This window comes from Gopherus evgoodei, chromosome 22 (genome assembly GCF_007399415.2).
Source record: "Gopherus evgoodei ecotype Sinaloan lineage chromosome 22, rGopEvg1_v1.p, whole genome shotgun sequence".
Classification (NCBI taxonomy): Eukaryota; Metazoa; Chordata; order Testudines; family Testudinidae; genus Gopherus; species Gopherus evgoodei.
The window spans coordinates 3415867-3439801 of NC_044343.1; the positions used below are offsets into that span (position 1 = coordinate 3415867).

A 23935-nucleotide genomic window follows, 5' to 3' on the forward strand; every position below is an offset into this window, starting at 1 on the left:
CCAGGGCCTGACTTGGAAACGAACTCATTTTCATTTGTAACCATTGGAAGCTAAACCTCGAGCGAAGGGTGTAAATGCATGAGCCTCTCTCCTCTTTGCCCATCCTGGGCAGCCCCTCCAGGGTAGGACGGTCAAACAGGGCCATTTCTCTCTGGCCCTTAGAAAGCAACTCATGCTTTGCTGGTAAAGCTCCCAGCAGTAGCCCGTAAACAGCTGCTGAAATAGGAACGAATAGCTTCATATTTGATCTGTGCCACGCAAGTGCTGGAGCGGAATTATAATTCTTCTTCCCATCCCAGTTCAAGGTCCCTGCTGGTGGGAAGGCTCTAAACTTCCCCCTGAATGTAGCCCTAAGAGAAGGGTCATTAAACAGAGAAGCTTCTTTCAGCACCCTTAGGAGAGATTTCAAACCACTTCAGCTCCCCCCCACATTTTTCTCCCCCAGGACCAATCTCAGTTGATGGAATGCAGTGGTGAAGGCCTGGATCCCACTTGGAAGACAGAGGAATAAGACAAGAGAATTTCATTTGTGCTTGGCCCAAAAAGAATCCAGGCAGGCAGCTGTCAGGGTTGACTCTGGTGATCTTTGAGTTGAAACAGTTTATCTGCTTCCTTGAACAGATACATAGAAAGGAAGGGAAGGGGGAAAATATGCCAGCATGATTCAAAGGCTTTATTTCTTCAATAGTTTACAGGTTGGAATTTCCATTTTTAACATTAGATTAAAACAAAAATAGGAGCTTTTCACACTAAAAAGGAGGGAAAGACACAATCTTGTATTTCTCCCTGTCCTTGTGCCAGCTGGATTGTTTGAACTCTTGGGGAAAGTGGAAGAGGCAGGACAGTTTGGGTCATTCTGTTTCTGAAGCAAGTCTGAGTAGGGCGTGAAGCGGGCAAAGGTTAATGTGAAGACTATTTGGCTGATCTGAAGCCCAAGCAATAGGTGTGCTGCAGGAAAAAGAGTTTTCGATGCAAACGTGTCTCGCCGAGCTCCGACCAGAGCCACCACAGTGCATGAGCAGCCACTTCAGACACAACAGCAAGCAGGCATGTGTTAGGCCACCCTGATCAGTGCAGCGGGTGGGGAGCTTCCCTCTGTGTTTACTGCCGTTAAAGGAAATCCCCACCCCTGCGGTCTGGCAACAAAGGACTCCACAGAAAACCTCCCTACCTCTTCCTACTGCAATGGAGGCCAGCCCTAAACCTGATCCGCGTAGTCAGATTTCAATCCACAGCAGCCACAGATTTACCTGAAGAAGTTGGGAAGGCTGCCTACAGGCTAGTGCTTTGTGGTAGGGGGCGGTGGAAGTCAGGGTTATCAGCTGGCTCACAAAGAATGTCATCACCAGGGGAGCACAGGCTGCTGGTTCACCCAGCCAGCGGGTCAGGATTAAATGCCAGATTACAGCAGCCTAGGCCTGACATGCCAGAGATGTTGCACAGGTGAGGGGCTAGAGCTGACTGCAATCAGAGCATAAGCATGAAGTCAGGGTGATGGCCTTAGCCCAGCCTTGTTCGGCTTTCATTTCAGAAGGAGGTGGTAGAACAGAGTGGCGGGACTGGGGGGAGGTCAGCGTTGTATGCTTGATGTGAGGACTAGAATTCCATGTTAGCCCCCTGGTGCTAAGCCCTTTTAGCAGCACAGCTGCTGTTCCCAGGAGCACTGCATGGCTCTCAGGGGAATTCTCAGCCTTGGGTTTCATGGTGGATATTTTACCACCTAGCGCTAATACTGCGGAAGGAAGAGGGTTAGGACTTAGCAAAACAACATCATTGCTGATTGCGCCAGCGAGCAGAGTTTAAAGGGCTGGGTCTGGGGCAGCACAGAGCAGGGTGGCAAACTGGTGCCTTCACGCAGAAAGGAGGAGAAAGTCATTTTGACCCCTTGCATTAGTTGCCATGGTGCAAGATCCACATTGCCTTTGCGAGGGGGAAAACGCACCCCGGGCGACAAGGGGCCCCAGCCTGCCCTGCTGGAGATTGCTCTTCAAGAGTGTTCTCTGAAGTCGTGTTCTGCTCTCCTGCGGCGAAGCTCTAGGATTCCTGCACATGGGCTGTGGGGAAGGCTGCACAGAGAAGCGATAGCACCTTACATTCTGCAGCGTTAGGGAGGCAACTGCACTGGGCTAGGTCATCAAGGTCCATTGCTTTTCCCTTGGAGATGGGAGGGAGGGAGGGCAGAGAGCGACAAGTGGCTGCACTGGAAGAGTTTCCTCTAATCTTGTCCATAGCCTCCAGTTCCACTTCCCCCCCCCACTGGGGTCACTGACTGACACCGAGGGAACCGCAGTGGGCTGCAGCAGGCAGGATGGTGGCCTAGCAATAAGGGTTAAACCCACTCCTGGCCCATCACCTCCTCCCAGAACCACCTAGCGCTGTTTGACCTGCCTTCTTCACACTGTTCTCTTGCCACATGCTCAGCACTGCAAGCAGATTCTTGCAAAGAAGGACTTAGGACAGCTACAGCAGAGACCAGGATAAAAAGAGGGGAGAGGGGGTTAAACGTGGTGCAAGGCAGCTCAGGTGTCTAGACAGTCATGGATGGCGCTGAGAGTGCCCGATTTGGTACAATACTCTCAGATCTGCAAGGTAGGCAGGAGTGACCTTTCTAAAATGACCCCCACGATTTTAAAAGTTAAAGATTGAGTTAATCCATCCAGGTTGCTTTCGCCCAGCCGCCTAAGGATATTAAAAAAGGGGGCTGCTCTGGAGAGGTCTGTATTCAATGGACAGTTTCAGAACATCTGTAGTGGGCAAGGGCTCCAGCCAATATTGGGGAGCCAGGCTCCCCAGGTTGCCCCGAGAAGAGCTCACACACCTGTTCGGATCAGGAAGCCTCATGTTTAATTAGGAGTCCAACAACAGGCACAAAAAGAAAAAGATGGAGCGGGGGTGGGATAATAAATGAAGAGAGGTTCCTTGGGTGGCTTTGTTTTCTTACGTGTCTGAAGGAAGCCCTAGGGCTCAGCCCCGTTCTCGGGGAGATGGGCTGGCTTCTTTCCAGTTCTATTTTTGGCTGTTGTAGGTCATGTGCCTCTGGTTCATTGGGTTGTCTGGGGACCTCATCCACTCTTTCTTGAGGAGCTGCTTGAGCTGGGAAAGGCGCATGTTGGGGTTCTCCTGCTTCAGGCGTGGCAGGTTGATCTCTTCAAACGTGGCAAAGGCAGCTTTCATCCGGCGCTCTGGGTGACGGTCCAGGTCATCAGCAACACTGTTGGGAGAATAATACTGGAAATAAGAACCTCAGGCACTTCTAGATGGCACCAGCTCAGCCCAGGCCCTTGGGAATAATCCCATCCTGGTCAGAGGCTGGGCTAGATCATTGGCCTGTTCCAGTTCTAACCACGTCATCTATGGCTGAGTATCCCTAGCAGTGACAGCGTCTGAAGGATATTTCAGTGAGAAGAATGGAGCTGGAAAGGCACCCTCTGACATGCCAGCTCTGCTTCCCAGGCATCTCCAGTCTGCCCACTCAGACACACCGGCTCGGACCCCTGTGCAGAACAGTAGATAGAGCGCCAGGAAAGCAAACGGGAGTCTTTTGTGCAGGATGGTTGGCAGAGTTCAGGAGGACACTGGAAGTAGAAAGAGGACAGCTGGCTTTTCTGATCCCAGGGGAGTTTCAAAACCCATTTGTAAATGCAGCAAACTGAATACCTCCAAGGACAAAACAGAAAAAGCAATGGTGTTCTCCCTTCATTATTCAGACTGACTGTGTGTGACATTATCCGATTAAAATATGACTATATAGATCATTGTTGTAACCACTGTTATATATTTGCAGCAAATCTTGTCGAGTGAGGTGTCTATGAAAAGGTTATGATTGGCTGGTTATGATTATGCTGTCTGCATGTATCATTTTTGTATGTGACATTGTAAGTATTGGCTCTGTACCTGGATTTCAAATGTTGGCTCCTGGGGTACCACCCAGCACATCTTGGAGGGACTATTCAAATTGAGTGGCCCATCGAAAGAACATTTAACAGACAATGGACCATGGGAGAGGCCCATCTACACTTAATGGAATTTCTTGCTGCGACTAGGCAAAATGCATGGACATGGGACTCCAAACTCCATCTTGCTGCTGTAATTTTCCACAGTTAGAACAATGGGATGCCCTCCACATAGCATAAAGCCATAAAAGGCCGTGGAAACATCTGCACTGTCTTCAGTCCTGCTTCTTACCTCTGGAGGAGCTTTGCTACAAACTGCAGCTCTGAACAAAGGACGAATGACCCATCCCAGCTGTGGATGTACTCCAGAGACTTGACTTAAGCCAGCACTTTATTCCATCCCTGCTACAAGCCTGAACCAAGAACTTTCCCATTACTGTAATTGATTCCTTTAACCAATTTTAACTCAACTTCTTCTTCTTGCTCTTTTTATAAATAAACCTTTAGATTTTAGATGCTAAGGATTGCCATCGGTGTGATTTTTGGATAAGATCTATGTTATACATTGACTTGGGGATGTGGCTGGTCCTTTGGGATCAGAGGAACCTATTATTTGAGAAGACTGGTTGTCAAGAACCATTCATCTCTGAACCCAGTGCTACTGGTGGTGATACAAGAACTGGAATGCATGAGGAAACTGCCTCTCCGTTTTCTTGTTAGGCCGTGTGGTGAAACAGTTTATTTTGTGGCTGGTTTAGTATCTCTTATAAAAGAATAACCACCAGTTTGGGGTTGTTTGTGCCCCATTTCTCAGCAGTTCATCCTGAATTTGGCATCCTCCGTTGTGACCCACTACGTGCTTTTAGGAAGTTTCTCTTTCTGGGCAGGGATTAGAGGGTGTGCAGCAGGAGGCTGATGGACTTGCCTTGTTCTTGCTGCATCAGGAGGTGCATAGCTACATTTTTAAGTGGTAAAATACCCAAAGGTGCCTGGGCTGCCACCTCCAGGGCAAGGCTGCTTCTGGGGAATCTCTAAGGAAACCAGCCCCTCTCAAGGGAAGCACCATGAAGCTATGGCCAAATACCTGAGGACTGCAATGGCATCTTCAATGGTTCTGGCTTCCACAGTGCCTTCCTCCACCACTCTTCTGTTGATGTTTTCCTCCAAGGGAATATCCAGGTGGCTCTTCTGCTTCTCCACTGGAATAGGAAGGGGGAAAAAAATTCAGCTCGCAGTTAGATTAAGCTTTTGAGAGGTACAGACAAGCCAGGGCAGGAGTATTCGTTTGGCTGGCATGCTGAAGGCAGCCAATACTTCAAGGTTTAAACAAGTCTGGTGTCCAGAGTGACACAACAGCAACTTTACCCAGAATCCTGGAGAGTGAAATGCTAGTTTAGCCTCCTAGAATCGGAACCCCTCCTCTCTCTAGGGCTTGGAGATACTGGGACTAGTTACACAGACACAGCAGTTAGGAGTCCCTAGCAGGGATCCAACAAGGGTGCATCATTGGGATATGGTAAGTAGTGGTTCTCTGGCCCCCACAACATCCTGCACATTGTCAAAGACAGACAGACGTGGCTTGCTCTCTGGGGTGTTCACGGGCCTGAGCAGTCCCTGTGAGGCATACCAAACCCTCGTGCTAGTAGGGGACATTCAGTGGTATAATGACGGGGAAGCAGCAAACCTTCATCTCCGTTCTCCTTCTGTTGCTGGTCTCTCCGGATGCTCTCTTCAATCTGAGCTCTGGTGATCTTGCCTGGGGTGATTGGTTTCGGTAACTTCCCTTTCAGCTTTGCGTCTTCCTCTTCCAGCAGGCGCTGCATCTCCTTCTTGCGCTCCAGCTGCTCCATCCGGCGCTTCTCCCTCTCCTCCTGGAAGGGAGAGACAATGTGAGGTCACTTCCTGCCCCAGGCCTCTTGTCTCACAATGTCCACTCCATAGCAATTTAGGATCACAGGAGACAGATGGAAGAGACTCATTTTTATTCAATCAAGTCCACCCTTCTGCTAGGGCCGGAGAGAAAATGACTTGTATGGAGATGGTCATCTAGCTTCTTCATAATCCCAGCCCACCTGCTCTCCCTGCCCCTCACCTCCAATATCATACACCAGAGCCACCAAGCATGGACAACTGAGTCATCTTCCCAGAACCTCTTCCACTCAGAGCAAGATGCTGAAGAACGGCTTTAGAGCGAAGCCAGAACATGAGTGAGACTTGGTAGCTCTGCTATTACATGCAGGAACACGAGATCCTGTGTTTATATCCAGAAACCCCCCGGTTGCTAGCTCAGCATACCACCAAGCACACGCTGCATTTGGATGAGGAACACCAGGCTCAAGGAGATTGCTGCATTTAGGACAGTAATAAAAACATGGGAACACAAAGGCACCCAGACTTTCCACTAGAAAGATCATTTCAATAGTGCATCACCCCCAGTGCAGGGGAGGGAGCGGGTTAAGGCATCTCTTTATCACACTGCTGCTTTTAATGTTTGCTCAGTAACATTTTAGTTTCAAACTCTAGTTTCCTCATCAACTTCTGCTGAATCACGATTGTGAGTGGTGTGTCACTCGACAACCACCCCTGCTGGCTGCCCAGGAGGAACAGTTCTGAAAGGCATCGAGTTCATTCAGTCCACCTGGCCATGAGAATAAGGGGACATGCAACATGGGCCGGCACAAGGGGTCCCCACCAGTCTTTCCCGCAGAGTTCACTGAAACGCTGCTAGACTTATATTCTAGGCCCCTTCCCCAGGCCACCTCACAAGAAGAGGGCCAGGAATTTTGCCCATCATCCTGGGATTTCAAGGCCCATCTCAAAATAGTAATTAGATGAGGTAATCTCCCCCCCCCCCCACACACACACCTCAACCTTCATCTGTAATCATGTACTGGTTCATTGTGATGTCAGCGTGGTGAAATATAACCCGTCCACGGAGGAGAGAGATGCCGACCAAGATTGTAAACAACCAGCGTAAGTTTTCCACTGTTAATTTTAATAAGAGTGAAAGGGTCAAAAGTTTGAAAGTTCAGAAGTCTTGACATTCAGAGCAAAAGGCTGAGCAGTTTCTCAGCTCTCTCCTTTTTAAAGGGAGAATAAAAAGGCTAATTTGAATCTCCAAACTGAAGCAATCATTGTAGTCCTTAAGCAAGAAACATTGCCAATTGAACTCAAGCCATTGAACCTCTGTTTTGCTGGCGAAGGCACTGCTAGGAGACAATAGTGCAATTATACACTAGGATTTTAGCAGCTTTTGAGTTCTATCTTCATACTGGAGTCAAAGCCCCAGAGAGTTTCACAGCTAACAGCAATGTCATTCTGTCCAGCTTGATTTTGTCTGCCAGGGTCACCCAGTACTTAGGTTAGTTACATGGCCACTCTTAATTATGGGTCTCATCCATTATTCACGGGGATGGTACAGCTAACTAATCAGGCGTTATCATGGGTTTTGCTCTGAAAGGCAGCTGCGGAGCAGAACAACTGAAGCAGTAATGCACCCTGCCTTGTTCACTATGGTTAAGGAGTATGGTATTATGTATGCCCACTTTAGAGACTATAAGAGAAGCTGGGTTTTAGAGCTACTTTGGAAAAACAATTTTCATTAAGCCATGCCTCAGCTTGGGAACTTAAGGAGCTTCAGATCAGACAAATATAAAATGTGCCCCAGGAGCCCCCATATCAGTCTAATGCAATACAGATAAACCTTTCAATCCAGGCTGGGAAGTAGGATAGTAGCATACCTCAGATTTAGAGCAGCGACGATCCAGGATGGAAAAAAGCCACTATGGGGATGAAGTTTATTACAATTGGCAGGCTGCAAATTCTTGCTCACTAAGTGCTCTGTTCAGATGCCTTTGGAGATGACATTACATTGTTCTAGCATTTGGCTCAGCCAGTCCTGGCCTGCCCCAGCATGAGTCACCTCAAACACATTAAGTAGGTTCCCTGGCTCCCACAAGAGCTGGATGAGCCCACTTGCTTTACGTTGCCTCTCTCTATTCAGTTTCTTGATCTTATTCGATCAACCTCCTTAGATGAGCTGGTTCTTGACTCCATTAAAGAGGGTAGAGTGTCACAGATAGAAGGGTTTTTCCAGGTCATCTGCATTAATGCTTTAAGTTCAGGGTGAACAATTAAAACCAAAAGCCATTCATCATTTTTCACTGGCTCTGAGGCAAGAACAGATTCACCCATCAGCATCTAACCCATTAACAGATGGCAGAATGAAATCCAGCTCTCCCGGCACCACACCACCGCAGAGTGGACACGGCTAAGAAGGGCTGTGGCAGTAGCCAGCAGGTGTGTCACAAAGGTACAATTTCTGCTGTCACTACACTTTGTTCTCTCTGGCCCTGATACTGCCCTGTCCTCTGAAAACCCAAGTCTCTTCCAATCTTGTGCGAGAGCAGGCAAGTCCCATTCACCAGCCAGAAGTCAACATGCCCTCCAGTAGGGGATTTTCCCTGAGTGTCCACTGCCCAAACCCCTGTATTTCTGGGCAGCTGGAAGAATTCACTGCAGGGCTGCTTTATGGGTGTGCTTTTTTTTTTTTTTTTTTTAAAAGCTTTAACAAGATTTAAGTAACTTCTGACTTTAATAGCAGAAGGTTTTCCTACAAGTACCAACTGCTTACTACGAAGCTGAAGCCTGGCCCTGCCACAACGGAGGATTTTAAAGCCCTCATTACAAATTCAGATTAAGCTATGAAGAGTCTATTACACACTGATGTTCTCCGCTGTAGGAGATACTACTTGCAGTTGGATTTAAAAGCCCCCACATATGGTCATCGTTAAGCACAAGTGGAGCTCTCCATCCTGACATAGCAGTTTGGTGCTGAAGCACTGCGCATCTAAAGCCAGGCTTCCAGACCACAGCTGTGAGAACCGACAGCGTTGGTCTGCATCCAGCAGCCCTCATCCTGATTAGCTACAGCTGCCGTTTCTTTATAAAATCCACCAGCAATCTGGCACTTTTTCCTAATTGCAGGGAACAGTTCTGATGAGCAGGTTCCGTATGAAATGCATCTTTCAAACCCTTGTCTTGGTGCTTGTGTCTCTCTCAACAAGGCAGCCTGGAGGCAAGGGGGGACAAGAAGGGATGGTTTACCCCAGGCCCTCAAACCCTGTAGCATTGTGATCTGGCAGGCGGGGGTCACAGCACCACTCACTGAAATTTGCCCCCGTGGCCTCTCCACCATGACACAGGGGCTGCGGGGCCAAATCTGAGTGGTACTGCTACCCCACCTGCTGGATTGCAATGCCACTCACTGAAGTTCCCTCCCACAGCACTACCTGAGGCCATGGCTACACTCACACTTCACAGCGCTGCAACTTTCGTGCTCAGGGGTATGAAAAAACACCCCCGAGCGCTGCAAGCTACAGTGCTGTAAAGCGTCAGTGTAATCAGGGCGCTGCACGCTACACCCGTAAGGGATGTGGTTTACGTGCAGCGCTGGGAGAGCCCTCTCCCAGTGCTGCCGCTCTGACTACACTCACTTCAAAGCTCCAAATGTAGCCATACAGTTGGCCTAGCTGAGCAAGTAACCACAGACAGAAGTCTCTCGTAGCATCTTGCCACTTCTCTGGGGTGAGGCAGCTCTGTCAGACAGCTGACTCGCACTGGGATTCCTGACTAGCCTGCTGGAATCTGTTTTCAGCCTGTTCACAGCCTTCAGTTCACTTTAAAAAGGTTAGTGTACCTGGAGAAACCCCAAACTTGAGATTCATCCCTGAATTTGCTCTGAATAAAGAAGAACCAGGCATACTCCCCTTTTGACACAGATTTGCTGAGTATGAAATGGACCGACTCCGCCACTGCTGCAATTCCATTTCATGTGCTTGCTAATAAATGCAGAGCAACAGACATTTGTTCCTCTTAATGCTAACTGGGCACGGCTGCAGACATAGCAATGGTATCACCAGAGACAGCAAACTCCAGTGACACTCCCGCTTAAGAGGTGATGCAACTTGTGTTTGTTCTTTCCTAGCTCTTCATTCCACGTGCACCAGCTCCAAGGTCTCTCAACAATATTTTCAAACAGAGACTCGGGGAGCAGAGCCTTGGGGAGCACAGCCTGGTCAGACGCATACCTCATCTAGGGGAAAGTCCAGGAACATGGACTAAGGTTGGCAAAACCGTGGCAGGAGCCACCACCTTGAACACTACGTCACGTACCAAGAAGGGACCGACGGGTGCATGGCAGGACAATGCAGGTTATATACAGCCGTTGTCAGTGGCAGCCTTAGCCCTGCGCTCCCTCTGCCGCTTGCCTAAACGACCACTCAAGGGTTCCCTCTGCTCCCCATCAATATCACACTCCCAGGAACCACTGTGTTACAGTTCCACCAGAGGCAGAAGAAATCACCGAACACAACAGCTACCTGAGAGAGCTCATAAGTAATTTAATTAGTTAGACCTATAGTGAACACAGGAGAACCAGCAGAGTATTCATGATACTGGTGTTGTGTGTCTAGAACACGGATTGCTGTAAAGTGAAACTATTCTCAGACCGCTTTGTCCTCTCTCTGATGCGCAAGTGTGACTGAACAAGGTAACCAAAAGAAATCCCTGGCACAGTAAGCACCTTTGTGATACTACAGGCCTGGATGTAGGTTTGAATAATTCAAGAGGCAGATAAGGAGCGGATATACAAGTGCTAATGAGCTGAAGGAGGAAACTAGGACATTTCAGGGCAGAAACATTTGTAGTGAAAATTTATATTTTATTCTCTTTTCTAGTAGGGTAACTTGTTCTACAAGACAGCTAGCTCCGCCATGTGTTTCTACACTGCGACTCCACTTGTCTCTCAGTAAAGAAATCCAGGGAACGGTACTCTGCATTCCTAGATCCTGTTTCAAAATAGTATCCTTGAGTAATAAGATGCCCACTTCTTTTTACAGGATGGGGAAAACCGAGGCAGAGAAGGGAAGCCACTTGTGCTCTCTTCCCTCTAGTTCCTGCTGCAAGTTAGTAGCTAAGTGGAGAGACCCCAGGAATCCTGATTCCTAGTTCCTTGCTCTGACCACTAGACGACACTACTCCCTGCTCTAACGTTTACAACTGAGAGGCTTCCACTTCCAGGAAGTAATCGAGCCCAAATCATTACTAATTTGTCACAAGGCATGCAAAAATATACACACTCAGATCTCACTATTGGCACTTGGCTTTCCACCCTGCTCTGGGCCTTTAGTAGGGGGCAAAGCCGGAAGACCTTGTCGCAGCACCGGGGGGTCTGCAGCAACAGCAGTGACATCAGGAATTGAATCACAGGCGGCTGAGCCTTTAACAAACAAATTCACAGCAAATTCCTGAGTGTACAAATGTCAATTTCCTTAAAGGGCTGACAGCGCAGAGGTCAGTCCTTCAAGGGAAGGATCCTTTATGGAAGAGGTCTCTACAGATTGGTAACGGCTGGAATTCCATGCTAAGAACGAGTGTTTAAATAGTTATGGGGCTGTCTTATTTCTACTGAGGGGGCTTTTCTTACATTAGAGACAATGTACAGTTTATATTTCTGCTTTTGACTCACAGGAGCTCCTTAAGAAAGGAATTTAAATACTCCCTCATCAGGTTGAGCCAGAAGTAACTCCTAGTTGTGTGTAACACTGCAATCAAATCAGCATGAGTGCTCTAATGAAAGGGATTTCAGTTTTTATAAGTGAAACATACAAGCAAAGTGACCAGCCAGCTGGAAGAGAAACTCCCAACAACATCGGAGTCAAAAAGGCACAGGAAAGGAAGATTTCCTTGGCTGGACATTCTTCTCACACGCCTTTCTAGCAATTCAAAATAAAATGTCCAGCCTGGCAAAGAACTGGCCAAGCGAGAACCACCTCATTAACTTTCACACTGAATTCCCTCCTCCCAGATGAGGGAGAGAGGTCACAGCCATGTGGCTCTGAGCAAGTAGTCAAATGAAGTGGCTGTGCTCCCAATCAACCTCTTCGCAGGAGACTCAGAGGCACAGCACAGAGATTTCTGCTGGAAGGGCAGAGTCGTTATTTCTCACAGAGCAGAGGAAGTAGGCAATGCAAAGTCGGACATGGTCAGGAGAGGGGCACATAAGCAAGCTGGAATAAGAATACTGAGCATGTGTATGGGCCTTTGAGGTACTCCACGTCCGTCAGATTGATCAGCCCTCAAAACCCCCAACACAGAACCATTACACAGATGGTGGGGAAACAGAGGTAAAGGTCACAGGACTTGACTGAAGTCACAGCAAGTCAGCGGCAAAGCTGGAATTAGCACTTAGGCCTCAGACCAGATCTCCTACTCCTCTTGCCACCAGACTCCCTCTCCCCCTTCATTTCTCACTCACCCAAGCTCAGTGCCGCTTCTGTAGCGGCAGCGAGCACCCGCCCCAGCACCCATATGTGTGGCCTAGTTACCTCATCTGTTGACCAGTCCATTTAACCAAGACTTGCTTGCCTGTGATAACACTACAGTATGATATTAGTGTACAGGAGGGGCCAATCTGTACCCCAAGATTCAGACTAAAAGACCAAGAGCGTCAGAGGAGTCAGATGCCAGCAGTACCCTTCTAACATGACTCTATCCATCACTGGAAAGGTGTCTATTAAGTGCACAGACCTTTAATTTGCTGGCCAGCACAATAAGCCTGCTCTCTTTGAAAGGAGATGGCCACAGATTCCCTCCATTCCAACTGGAGTGCAGAAGCTAACAGGAGAGACCTCCTGAAGCCTGACATTTGAAGAAGTCTGTGAAGCAAAGAGCGAAGTGGAGGGAAACAGCATGGCACTTCCAGTTCCAGACACGCTCTGTGGAGGGAGAGCGTAAAAGGGATTCCAGGCAGCTGGCTGCAGAGGTCACCCATGGCAGGTAATGGCTTTTTCTGGCACTTCAAAGCTGCCTTTAGCTGAAGCACAGCCTGAGTGGCCAGTAAGTGGAAGACTAGTCAAAACACTATTTTAATCCCTTTTGCCCCTCTGGTCTTCTAGTCAATTCTTGTTTTTTTCCCCCTGCCCCCGTAGGGTTACCATGTCAAGTTTGCAAACTAGAGGACAGTGCCAGAGGCATGAAGATGGATGGGTGAGAGTGTGTGTATGTGTACTGGCATGAGGTATTTTGGGGGTGCTGGAGGCCCCCCCCCCACCAGCCCAGAGAAGAGTTGCAGGCTCCACTCCACCTAGCTTCAACCATGCAGGAGTGAGTAGGGGTAGCCTGGCCAGTCTCCGAAGGGCACTCCCACCCAGTAGAGAGGAAACCCCAGTGAGGGTACTGATATCAGACTGGCTTGCAGCCAAGATCTTTTCCCCCAATTAGAATAGTGCATGGTTCTCCCAAGATGGCACAGGACCACAGCTGAGTTTCCTACACACAGCCAGCTTTTGCAATCCAGGGCTAGGACAGCCACCATTTGGCTGAGCACAGAGGAGATTTAAAAGATCTCCTGGAGGGAAGATGCTACTCTGACATCCAACACAGGAAGGAGAAGCTTTCTTGCGACCATTTCTACCCCCACTCTCAGTGGTGCAGCATTGCCACGTGTTATTCTTCCACTTCAGAAGCAGCTGCATTTTTGCGGTGCTGGATGCACAAAGTTGTAAGTGAGATTAATGCCAAGACCACCACTCAGCACCTCATTTTCCCTTTTGCCATGTCTCCACACCCTCAAGCATAGTTTTATTTCAAGGACGTTTTCTCTCAAGAGGTGCATTTAAAAACCCTCTGAATCCAGACAGCATTTTGAATATTAGCTTTGTGCTTTCAGCAAATGCAACATTCTTGTGTCACAGGAGCGCTAGACAGTCAGTCAATTTGCTGACTCTTCCCCTAATACTTGGTAGATCTGTTCAGCGCTCCCCTGCAGACTCACCTCACCCCTTGCTTCAGCATTCAAGGGTATTGCACCAGCCAGACTGCACTTCAGTTAATTGCAAGAGGAAAAAACAAATACATGACACTTTAGCAGGGCGGGCTAAGGTAACAGGCTGGGGCTTTTAGATGAGGAGGCATGTGCTAGGGGCAGGGGAGAGTGAGGAGGGGGATGACAGAGAGGCGTAGAACAGACGTGTTTTACCTGGTTTGTCTACACTTACACCCCAGCCCTGGCACAACGGGCCTTTCCATTTCTGGCCTTCTGATCCGGAATGGCAGGATACGGAGCCAGGTCCAGATTGAAAGGCACTGGACAGAGCGGTGTTTAAGGGGTAAGGGCAGTACCACAATCTGTATTATGGACAATTGCACGTACAGGCTCCCTTGCACTGGCCATGGTGAGACAAACTGCACCCCAAGGGCTTAAATCTGAAATGGACAAGACAAAAGACGGAAGGGATGCAGAGACAGGACTTGCCCAAGGTCATACAGCAGGGCAGCTGCAGAGTGCAACAGAAACCAGGTGCAAGTCCCAGTTCAGTGCCCTACCACTGGGCCCTGCTGCCTGGGTCTAGTTCGGACTATTTGCCCCTCATGCATGAGCACAAAACCCAGAGTCCCCTACGGCGAGTGACAAGAAGTGGTCTCTTGCTAGAAATACTGGAGACTAGAAATCGATGCTGATGTTAGCTCAGACACTCCATTATGCAGCAAAGCCAGGATATATATACACTGTTCTCCATCAGCAGAGATCATCTCAAAACGCTGTAGGTTTAAAGACACAGCAAGAGCAAAAGCCACAGGTGAGTCATCCAATGACAGGCCAGACAAGCCTTGATGTTACCTTTTGGACATTAAGCTTCCTAATGACCAGATATTAAGGTGCCACCATACGGGCTGTGTCTATAGTGCTTAAACGAGCCCATCAAATTGTTTTGTGCAGAGAGTCACTGAACCCTGAAATGACTCAGAGAGGCAGCAGCTTGAGGAAAATAGCACGCTACATCCTAATTCACAACACAAAGGCTTTGGTGATCAGCATCTGCCAGGGACAGGAGGGAGAAGGGGCATTTTAAAAACAAAACAAAACCCCACACGCCCTGCAGTGTTCTATCCCCATGGCTTTCATTCATTCATTCTATCTGAGGAAGTTTGTTACTGTGCAGGAAATCAGGAGGTAATGGGTCTTTGTGCCAGCCCCATGCAGTAATACATTACTGCCACCACCTGGACAGATTTCGGGAGTTGTTTTGGTCCTGAATGAACAAGATGCTAAGGGCACGTCCACACTGCAACAACACTCCCCTGGCTGCAGTGTGGACATTCGGGAGCCTGAGCCCTGAGACCCCAGGAGCGGGGAGGGGCCCAGAGCCCAGGCTCCAGCCAAGCCCTAATGTATACACTGTAATTTTATAGCCCCACAGCCTGAGTGAGCTGCCCCAGGCCAGCCAGGGGTATTTACTGCAATGTAGACTTATCGTTATAGACGGTCCCCCTACACACACTGTATCTGAGAGCAGCGCAAGGCCCTCTTGCACTGAGTAAAGCTAGTCAGTCCCCTGCTAGATACCATCCTTTGGCAGATCCTGGCCAAACACATTTGATGGATTCTTGTGCATATTTGGGCGCCTGCCTTCCTAAAATCAGTCTATATAAATCCTCTGTTTTACCCAATCCTTCCCAGATAATTCAGTCATTAACTGCTGATGGCTATTCAGTGACACATACAAAGGTCTTAAAGTTTTGCCAGCAAAACTGTGTCATGAGGGGCATGATTCCCCACCCCCCAACCAATAAAGCCATGCCAGAAAAAGCCCCAGTGTAGACAGTCATAGTGGCAAAAAAGGCTTTTTGCCCAGCTAGCTTACCGTGTTTGGGGAACTGGATCAGCTGTACCAGCAATGGAACTCCTGCCTTTATACGCTGCATCACCACAAGGGAGATTGACGGTTTAGCTCAATGAATATATCAGAGTGGCTAAACTTACTGACCCTCTGAGCCACATACGATAATCTTCATCACCTCGAGAGCTGGGCGCACCAGCTGGGGCTCACCTGCTGGGGCTTGTCAGCAGGGTGGTGGGGTTTGAGCCCCGCCAGAAGCCCCAAACTCCCCTCCCCACCAGTCTATTAGGTGGAAAAAAGGGGTCCCTCCAGGAGCCACACATTAACCATTCAAGAGCTGCTGTTTGGCCACCCCTGGAATATATTTATTCCAGCCAAGTGTTTCAGGAGTACACTTGGCCAAAGAGAGAGATGGTCTCAGTCCAGCTCCTAGTGGACAGGTCTTCACACAGCCCCAGTAAGAGAGAGGAAGGAAGCCTTGTGATGAAGGCACTGGACAGTGACTCCAGAAATGTAGGTTTTATTTCCAGCTGCACTACAGATTTCATGAGAGGAGGACAGAGTATCCGTCAAAGGCCACTGAGTAAAATGCAAAGACATGACATTTTAGTGGAGTATGCCCAGGCCCTAAAATCGAGGGGTCTGTTTTATGTGCAGTGACTGCAAACTACAACCCCAGTGCACAGAGAATACTACCCCATGTCCCCATTTGCGACAGATAGTCTTAAAGCTGCAGCAGAGTGCTGCAGTTGTGGAAAGTGCACGGTCTACTCTCCTTAAGGAGAGACAGAAGGTCGATGGCTCTATAAGTATCTGAAATTTGTGGAGGTAAGCGTTAGTTTAGATTTTCACAACTGATTAGCAGCTTCCTAAGAATGTGGCCCAGGTGGCATCTTCAGGCTACCCTTGCACATATTAAGATGTGACGCAGATCAAGATTAAATTAAGCTCAGCAAAGAGACCGTTTCGAAGGGTGAAGGAAAGGAGACAAAAGGAGGAGAGGGGAAGATGCCAAGAGACTCCAATATTACATTTTGTCTAACGCTCTCTCAGCTCAGCTGAGGAAGATCACATCCCGTGGCCATGTCCCCAGTCAAAGTACATTAGCAGCATTAAGACTTCAGAGGGAAGCTGAACTAAGTAGCTCGCTAAGCTATGATTATTTCAGTTACAATTTTCTGTCTGCACAGGAAGAAAAAGCTAACTACACATGCCGAGTGCAGCCAGTGCCCCCAAGTTTGATAAGGTCAAACAATTCCTTGCTAACATTTTCTTTACAGGAAAAAAAAAATATTTATAGACAGGCTCCTCAAACCTCTTGCTCCATGAAACACATGGGGCTTATTTCTCCTTCCGACGCCCAATGCGCAGCATGCTGTGGAAGACAGCAGGAAGGAGACCAGAGATGAATCGATGGGCATTAAAGACCAAAAGCTGATATCTCCAGATCAGAGACACTAGAAATGGAAATTCACTCTTAGGTATTTCGACAGTGGCCAGCCACTGGTCCTGGCATCCCCAGCTTACCAGACAAGGACTCTCTGCCACCCAGTCTGCTGTGCATATTCTAACCGAGCATGGATCTGCGCCAACCCTCACGCTGCATGATGAGTTGAACAGGAAGCTGGCTTTGGTGGACCACTACAGCCGCTCATCAGGTCGCAAGAGGAGGCCCAGAACACCAACCATTTAGTCCATCTCCTTCGGCAACGTGGGACTGTTCCCTCCACTTGGTTTTCCCAGTACTTTGCTTCAGCCAAGATGGCAGAAACAGAGGCCCCAGCTCAAGCACTTCGCAATTCAGTAACTTTGATCACTGTGGTGATTTTGCTTGTGCTGCACACTGGATGTAACTTAAATAGCGCTGCTGGCTCCAGTGCAGCTATGCTGGCTCAGTGACCTTACGCTTTATGGCCTGATCTCAGGGTAAACACAACTGCTAGGCTCTAAGCCTTAGGCAGCAATAGCTGGCCATGAGAGGGTTTGGCACCGCATGCAGGCATGCTACTGAAGCACGAAGGGTGCCAGACTGCCACCTGCCATGCAGTGACACACCCAGGCCTTTCACTATCAGAAGTGATGACCATGGCATAAACACCCCTTTGGGCGCTAACTCAGAAAGCTAGTTGAGCTACCCCACTGGGACTGCACACCTAAAAATCTGTCTGCGCTGGCATACCAACCAAGAGCAACATTTTCTAATACTGCTATTCTTGGGGGATGGAGGGGCTGAAGAGGGGATTTTTAACTAGGTCAGAAAAAGCATCAGAATGCAATAAAAAGAAGTTTTTCCAATCAGTGAGTTAAGAGCCACAGAAGAGACTTAACCCATTTGTGTGGCTATTTTCTCTGAACTCTGATTCCTAAGGGACTTGTTGAACAGCCATTCCAGCAGAAAGCAAAATTAAAATAGCAAAACCCCAAATCTTTTAAAAAGACAGATGCTTTTGAAAAAAATTTATCCAGCGTTCCCAAATGAACAAGAGTACCCTGTTTTTTTGCAACAGTGGTGAAGCTGTAACATGTACTTTGCAATGGAGAAGCCAAAATACGTTATTCTAAAGGAGCATAAAGATCTTTAATGTTTTTGTTTATGTAACTGAACTGGCAAACTAGAGCAGAGGTCAGACCGGCCCCTTATATTCAGCTACACCCATTTAGCTTCCATTGTGGACAGTGAGAGCAGCCTACACACATTGGGCATTTAATTTCCAGGACTCCGACAGAACTCCTCGGGCTAGGAAAGGGTATCAGCAGGGTAAACAAATCCTGTTTTCGAAAAGCAAGTTCTACTAGCAGTTAATGGTGGCAATTAAGTTCCTAGGAAACCCATGGAAATAGTAAGATGTGCACTTGCTCGTGTATTGCTCGCATGGGGATTGAGAGAACTTCATAGCTTTAAACTGACATGGTAGGTCAAATAAAAGCGTTACTGGAATGGGAGGGAAACTTATCTGTCCTACAACATACAACACAACCTTCAAGTCTGAACGGTCCAGGAGTTAACACTGAACTGTTCTACCTATTGAACAGATGAATGATTTACATACAGAGCACAGTAAGTGGATTAGAAGCTAAGTGCGAACACTCATCTTTCCCAGAAAACCAATGTTACAAAGGTGTGAAAGAGGCAAGAAAAAAAAAGTCATGTGTTATCATAAGAACGTATGACAGCCATACTGAGTCAGACCAAAGGTCCATCTAGCTCAGTATCCTGTCTTGCGACGGCAGCCAATGCCAGGTGCCCCAAAGGGAATGAACAGAACATGGAATCATCCAGTGATCCACCCCGTCACCCAGTCCTGGCTTCTAGCAAATAGACGCTATCCTCCATGGATTATATATTTCTTTGATTTGCAGGAGATGGACAACAGATTAGGGTCCACGTAGTCCAGGCTCCTGCAGGATTGTTCCCTATAACAGGTTCTTCTGCACTTACCCAATTCAGTTTAAATTATTCCAATGGGGCTCTCACCATTTCCCTTAGGGAGCAGCTCTATAATCTAATGCAGCTTTGAGTTGCTCATTAACATTCATGCTCCTCTGTACGTTCTGCTTCCGTTCATTCCTAGGGTACCAATGAGCTCGATCTACTGTTCCTGAGAAAGCCCAGGACAGTGCTTCTGGCACCAGTGGTAGCCTTGGAACAGAAGAACAGGAGCAGCCCCTGCAAGGTAAGCTGGAGTTCCCAGGGGTGAATGCAAGGACTTGCCACAAGGCTCCCTTACACACACATTCCCCTCCCACCACACCACCCCTCCATTTACCTTCCTTTGTTCCTTCCTCATGACGTGTTTGTCCTCATCCTTCCAGAAGGCATCTTCCAGCTCCTGCTGCCGCTTGGCATCGGCTGCTGCCTTCGCCTCAGCTTTCCTTGCACGGGCAGCAGCCGACTTGGTGTTCTCGCCCTGGAACTTCTTGGGCATCCCTCAGGGTGCTCTACGGAGGGGAGGAGGGAAAAGCATTGCCAAAGTGCTTGCCTGGGCCATGGGTTCAGGTGAAAACCCCTGACAAAGAGCATCAGCTCTGATCCCAAATCCTATCGAGGAAGTTTCTTTTTCCGACTGTGGTTGTGTCTATGCTACAGAGCCTAGGCTGGTAGGGCTCCCTAGCACAGATGCAGCCTGTACTGACTGATGGAGTTTTTCTGTCAGCGTCTAAACACCAGTTTAGCTATGTCAGCAGCAGCCTAGTAACATAGCTGCAGCCACATTGGGGGGTTTGTCAGCATAGCTATGTCGGTGGGGGGTTTCACACCCCAGAATGATGTAGCTACACTGACAGAACTTCTAAGTGTAGACCGAGCCTAAGCCAAACTGCTTTGAAATCAAAGAGGCGCCAGACTGGTGGCTGACAGCAGAACTGAGAGCCAAGAACTCAACTTCTAACCCCAGTTCTCCCCCCACCATCTGTAAAGTGGGCACAAGCACCCATACTAACTTGCTCACAGGGATGCAGCGAGGGTTAGTGAAGATTTGTAAAGTGCTTAGAAAATGAAAAAAGTGCAAGATCAATGTCAAACATTAGTGTGGCTTGATCTGTGGAGTAATCTCTGCATATAATATTTAGTTTCCATCACAATTTAGATTTAGGACCCACAGACTGGCCTTATTTCTATCCGCTAAGCCACCAAATGTACATAAAAAAAAAAAAAAGTCTGTATGACTGCAGAATGAAATTCTCGCTTTCCTTAGAGACTTTGAATTTTCTCTGTAAGGGTCAATTATCCAACAAAGCCAAAAGTCTGGAAAAAGAAAAAGATTTTTCTTCATGTAAGCTGTTACTCCACTAGAGGTTCTCTGTGCATTCTGAAGAAAACCAGCAAACTACAACCTCTAAAATACAGCAAAAGGATTGAGTCTAGCCCTTCACTTAGGTACAACTGACAGACAGTGTGCACATAGCCGCTGGTGACTATTAAGCATCTGTGGTGAGGATTCTCCCTATTAGTCACTCACAGAGGAAAAGGCATGACAGCTTTCCTGTTCTACAAGAATTCATAAGTGGAAGCAAAATAATAGCACAGCTAGTGCACATGGTCTGCATTTTAACACAATGCCTCTTTACCATTCTGGGATGTAGAGCAGACAGAAGAAGCAATTGCTTCATCCTACACATTCTCTCCTACCCCACTGCATTGTGTTTTCTCTCATAGCCTTATTAAAGAACTCAGGTCTGACACTGGCAATGTTCATTATATCGTCATGCCTTCCACATCATAAGTCAAAATTAACCTCGAAGCTTTTATTAAATTGCCTCAAGTGATTTTAATAGGATTCCACAAAAATGAGATTATGGGGCAAAGGAAAGTTAGGAAAGCCCACAAGTGTCTAGGTTAGCTTTCCAGTCCTGGATCCCTGTTCTTCTATCAGTGCATCTCAAACACATTCACAAATCACAGATCATCTAGATTTGTACACAAGTTAAAATAGGAATACAAGGCATATAAACAAAATCCCAAGAAAGCCACCATTCCTGTATAACCCTGTTTTCCCTCTACTCCCCCATCCACACCCCAACTTAACTTCTTGTCACTATCATATCTAATTTAAAGATGAAACACCTTAGGTCAGGGACCCTGGCTTATGCTAAAACAAGCATCACACACACACAGGCCTCATCTTCACTAGAAAAAAAGATGTTTATAAAGTCATGTTAAATAACACATTAAAACTCAAGACAAGTTGCATTTTAACATGTGTTAGCTGGTAGGGGGTGAATCCTCAGGGGAACACTTAAACTCAAAGTTTAAACACGTGTTAAGGCACACTACCATGACTACATCGGGTCAGAAGCATTTTGCCCAACTTATTTAACATCACAACTTAAATCTCACTCCAGGCAAGACACTGGTATTGTGTAGTTACAGGGTCTGTTGATACAAGTCTTGTCAGAATTTATATACGTTTGCTAGGTAAAGATTCAGCAGACAGAATGACTTATGTGCTGCAAACCGTTCTTTAGACAAACAGGATATGAGCATACAGAGAGGTGTGAAGCTGGTTACCTGGTCATCATTTATGAAGTACTTCCCATTTTCCAAAGCACTATGCAAACATTTAACTGGCATAAAGTAAACCCAGGCGGGAAGGGGAAATAAACCCAGGGATTGCAGAGACATTATCTGAGTCTTCTCGGAAAGCTGAAGCAAAGATGTTCTAAAGATTTAATGAACCCACATTGGTCCTTCCTGAACTGAAGATGACCCCTCCTGAGCAGGGAGAGCTGAGACTGTGCACCACCCCCAGGGCAGGCCTGACAGACACAGCATCCCCAGAGTCATCTGGGGCTGGGTGGGAAGACCGCTAATGAGTCACATGGATTCTGATGGGGGTCAACTCCCACTCCCCACGCACAGAGCACAGATTGCTTAGAGAGAAGGGTTACAGGGAACCCAGCCCAGGCCTGGCCCATGTCGGAGTATGCCTAGCCCCCCACTCCAGGTACCCCCAGCTCCAATATGCTGAACCCCCAAACCCAGCCAGCCAACTGTCCTTCCCACCCCCCAAAACTCACCCCCCCACATCCTGACACCCATCTCCAGCTTCAAACCTCCCCCCCGCCCTGGAGTGGGGGGGACCCGACTCCCTCCCACAGCCTGACACCCAGCTCCCTCCCACCCCCGGTCCAAGCCCAGGGCGGGGAGCCCCCACGGGCCCACCCCCCCGGCCAGGGAAGCAGGGCCCGGGTCAGCGGCTCCCCCCTCCCCGCTCTGACCTGCTGCCGGCTCCGGCTGGCGCTCGCTTTGCCCGTCACGAGGCGCCTTATCCCCGCCCGAGGGGAGGGGCAGCGGCCGGGCCGGGGTTGGGGGAAGGGAGCACGGACGCCGGGGGAGGGGGAGGCGACGGCCCGTGGGTGGGGCCCGGTTGGGTCCTTCCACCCCTTGGGTCCTTCCACGCCCGCGACGCGCTCCCGGGCGGGCGCCATCTTTGTGCGGGGCACTTCGTCGCACCCCCCCTTCTTTCACCCCTTGAAAGCGTTGTGCGGTGAACGCGACCAGCATCCCGATAGTAGGCGGCTGCCGAGGGGCGGCTAACGGGGAAAGATCCCGTTCCGTTCCCCTCCGCCTCCCTTTTGCCACGCACAAAGATGGTGGACTCTTCCTTACGTCATCACTGTGCTGCCCCGCAGCAAGATGGCCGCCGCCTGCTGCCCCTTACTGGCATGGCGGCTGCGCCCTCCCCGGTTCTCTCTGGGCGAGTCCCGCCCCTCCCCGTCGCCATGGAGATGCAGCTCCGTCCGCAGTAGCTTGGCCGGCCCGAGGGGGAGCCCGGCCCCGGAGCAGGAGGACAACAGGGCGGGGGCGGATGGGGGCGGCTGCGCCTGGACCTCACAGCCACTGAACCCGTCCGCCGCTGGGACCGAGAGACGGACCCTCCCCCAGGCCCGGTCTGCCGCGTACCCCCTTCCCCGACCCCGGGATTCCATCTACCGCCCTTCCCCCCCTTCCCCCGCGTACCCCCTTCCCCTTCCCCGGGATTCCATCTACCGCCCTACCCCCCTTCCCCCGCGTACCCCCTTCCCCGACCCCGGGATTCCATCTACCGCCCTTCCCCCCCTTCCCCCGTGTACCCCCCCTTCCCCGACCCCGGGATTCCATCTACCGCCCTTCCCCCCCTTCCCCCGCGTACCCCCTTCCCCTTCCCCGGGATTCCATCTACCGCCCTACCCCCCCTTCCCCCGCGTACCCCCTTCCCCGACCCCGGGATTCCATCTACCGCCCTACCCCCCCTTCCCCCGTGTACCCCCCCTTCCCCGACCCCGGGATTCCATCTACCGCCCTTCCCCCCCTTCCCCCGCGTACCCCCTTCCCCGACCCCGGGATTCCATCTACCGCCCTTCCCCCCCTTCCCCTTGCCCGGGATTCCATCTACCGCCCCTACCCCCCCTTTCCCCGCGTACCCCCTTCCCCGGGATTCCATCTACCGCCCTTCCCCCCCTTCCCCCGCGTACCCCCTTCCCCTTCCCCGGGATTCCATCTACCGCCCTTCCCCCCCTTCCCCCGCGTACCCCCTTCCCCGACCCCGGGATTCCATCTACCGCCCTTCCCCCCCTTCCCCTTGCCCGGGATTCCATCTACCGCCCCTACCCCCCCTTTCCCCCGCGTACCCCCTTCCCCGGGATTCCATCTACCGCCCTTCCCCCCCTTCCCCCGCATACCCACTTCCCCTTCCCCGGGATTCCATCTACCGCCCTTCCCCCCCTTCCCCCGCGTACCCCCTTCCCCGACCCCGGGATTCCATCTACCGCCCTTCCCCCCCCCCCTTCCCCCCCTTCCCCTTGCCCGGGATTCCATCTACCGCCCTTCCCCCCCTTCCCCCGCGTACCCCCTTCCCCGGGATTCCATCTACCGCCCTTTCC

The 23935-nt window shown here is 49.7% G+C and overlaps 1 protein-coding gene across 2 annotated transcripts; it reads right to left on the reverse strand.

The window, feature by feature from the left end:
• Window positions 1-652: 652 nt before the first annotated feature.
• CCDC124 (coiled-coil domain containing 124) lies at window positions 653-22426 on the reverse strand. 2 transcript variants are annotated; one of them, XM_030540333.1, is made up of 5 exons: window positions 22292-22426; window positions 19342-19513; window positions 5578-5764; window positions 4978-5092; window positions 653-3211 (listed from the first exon to the last, which is right to left on the reverse strand). In XM_030540333.1, the coding sequence occupies exons 2-5, from the start codon at window positions 19498-19500 to the stop codon at window positions 3007-3009; spliced, it is 666 nt and encodes a 221-aa protein (XP_030396193.1). In that variant the 5' UTR covers window positions 19501-19513; window positions 22292-22426; the 3' UTR covers window positions 653-3006. The 2 variants fall into 2 exon arrangements, with proteins under 2 accessions (XP_030396193.1, XP_030396194.1); XM_030540334.1 differs by lacking the exon at window positions 22292-22426 and adding an exon at window positions 21582-21716.
• Window positions 22427-23935: the final 1509 nt, after the last annotated feature.

Bases quoted from the DNA above. Each gene is read 5' to 3' on its own strand.
- CCDC124 (XM_030540333.1), bottom strand. From the start codon at position 19,500: ATGCCCAAGAAGTTCCAGGGCGAGAACACCAAGTCGGCTGCTGCCCGT. The intron at 5,765-19,341 runs GTAAATGGAGGG...TCTCCCTTCCAG, and splicing joins TGAGGAAGGAACAAAGGAAG to GAGGAGAGGGAGAAGCGCCG. The intron at 3,212-4,977 runs GTATTTGGCCAT...TTCTCCCAACAG, and splicing joins GATGCCATTGCAGTCCTCAG to TGTTGCTGATGACCTGGACC.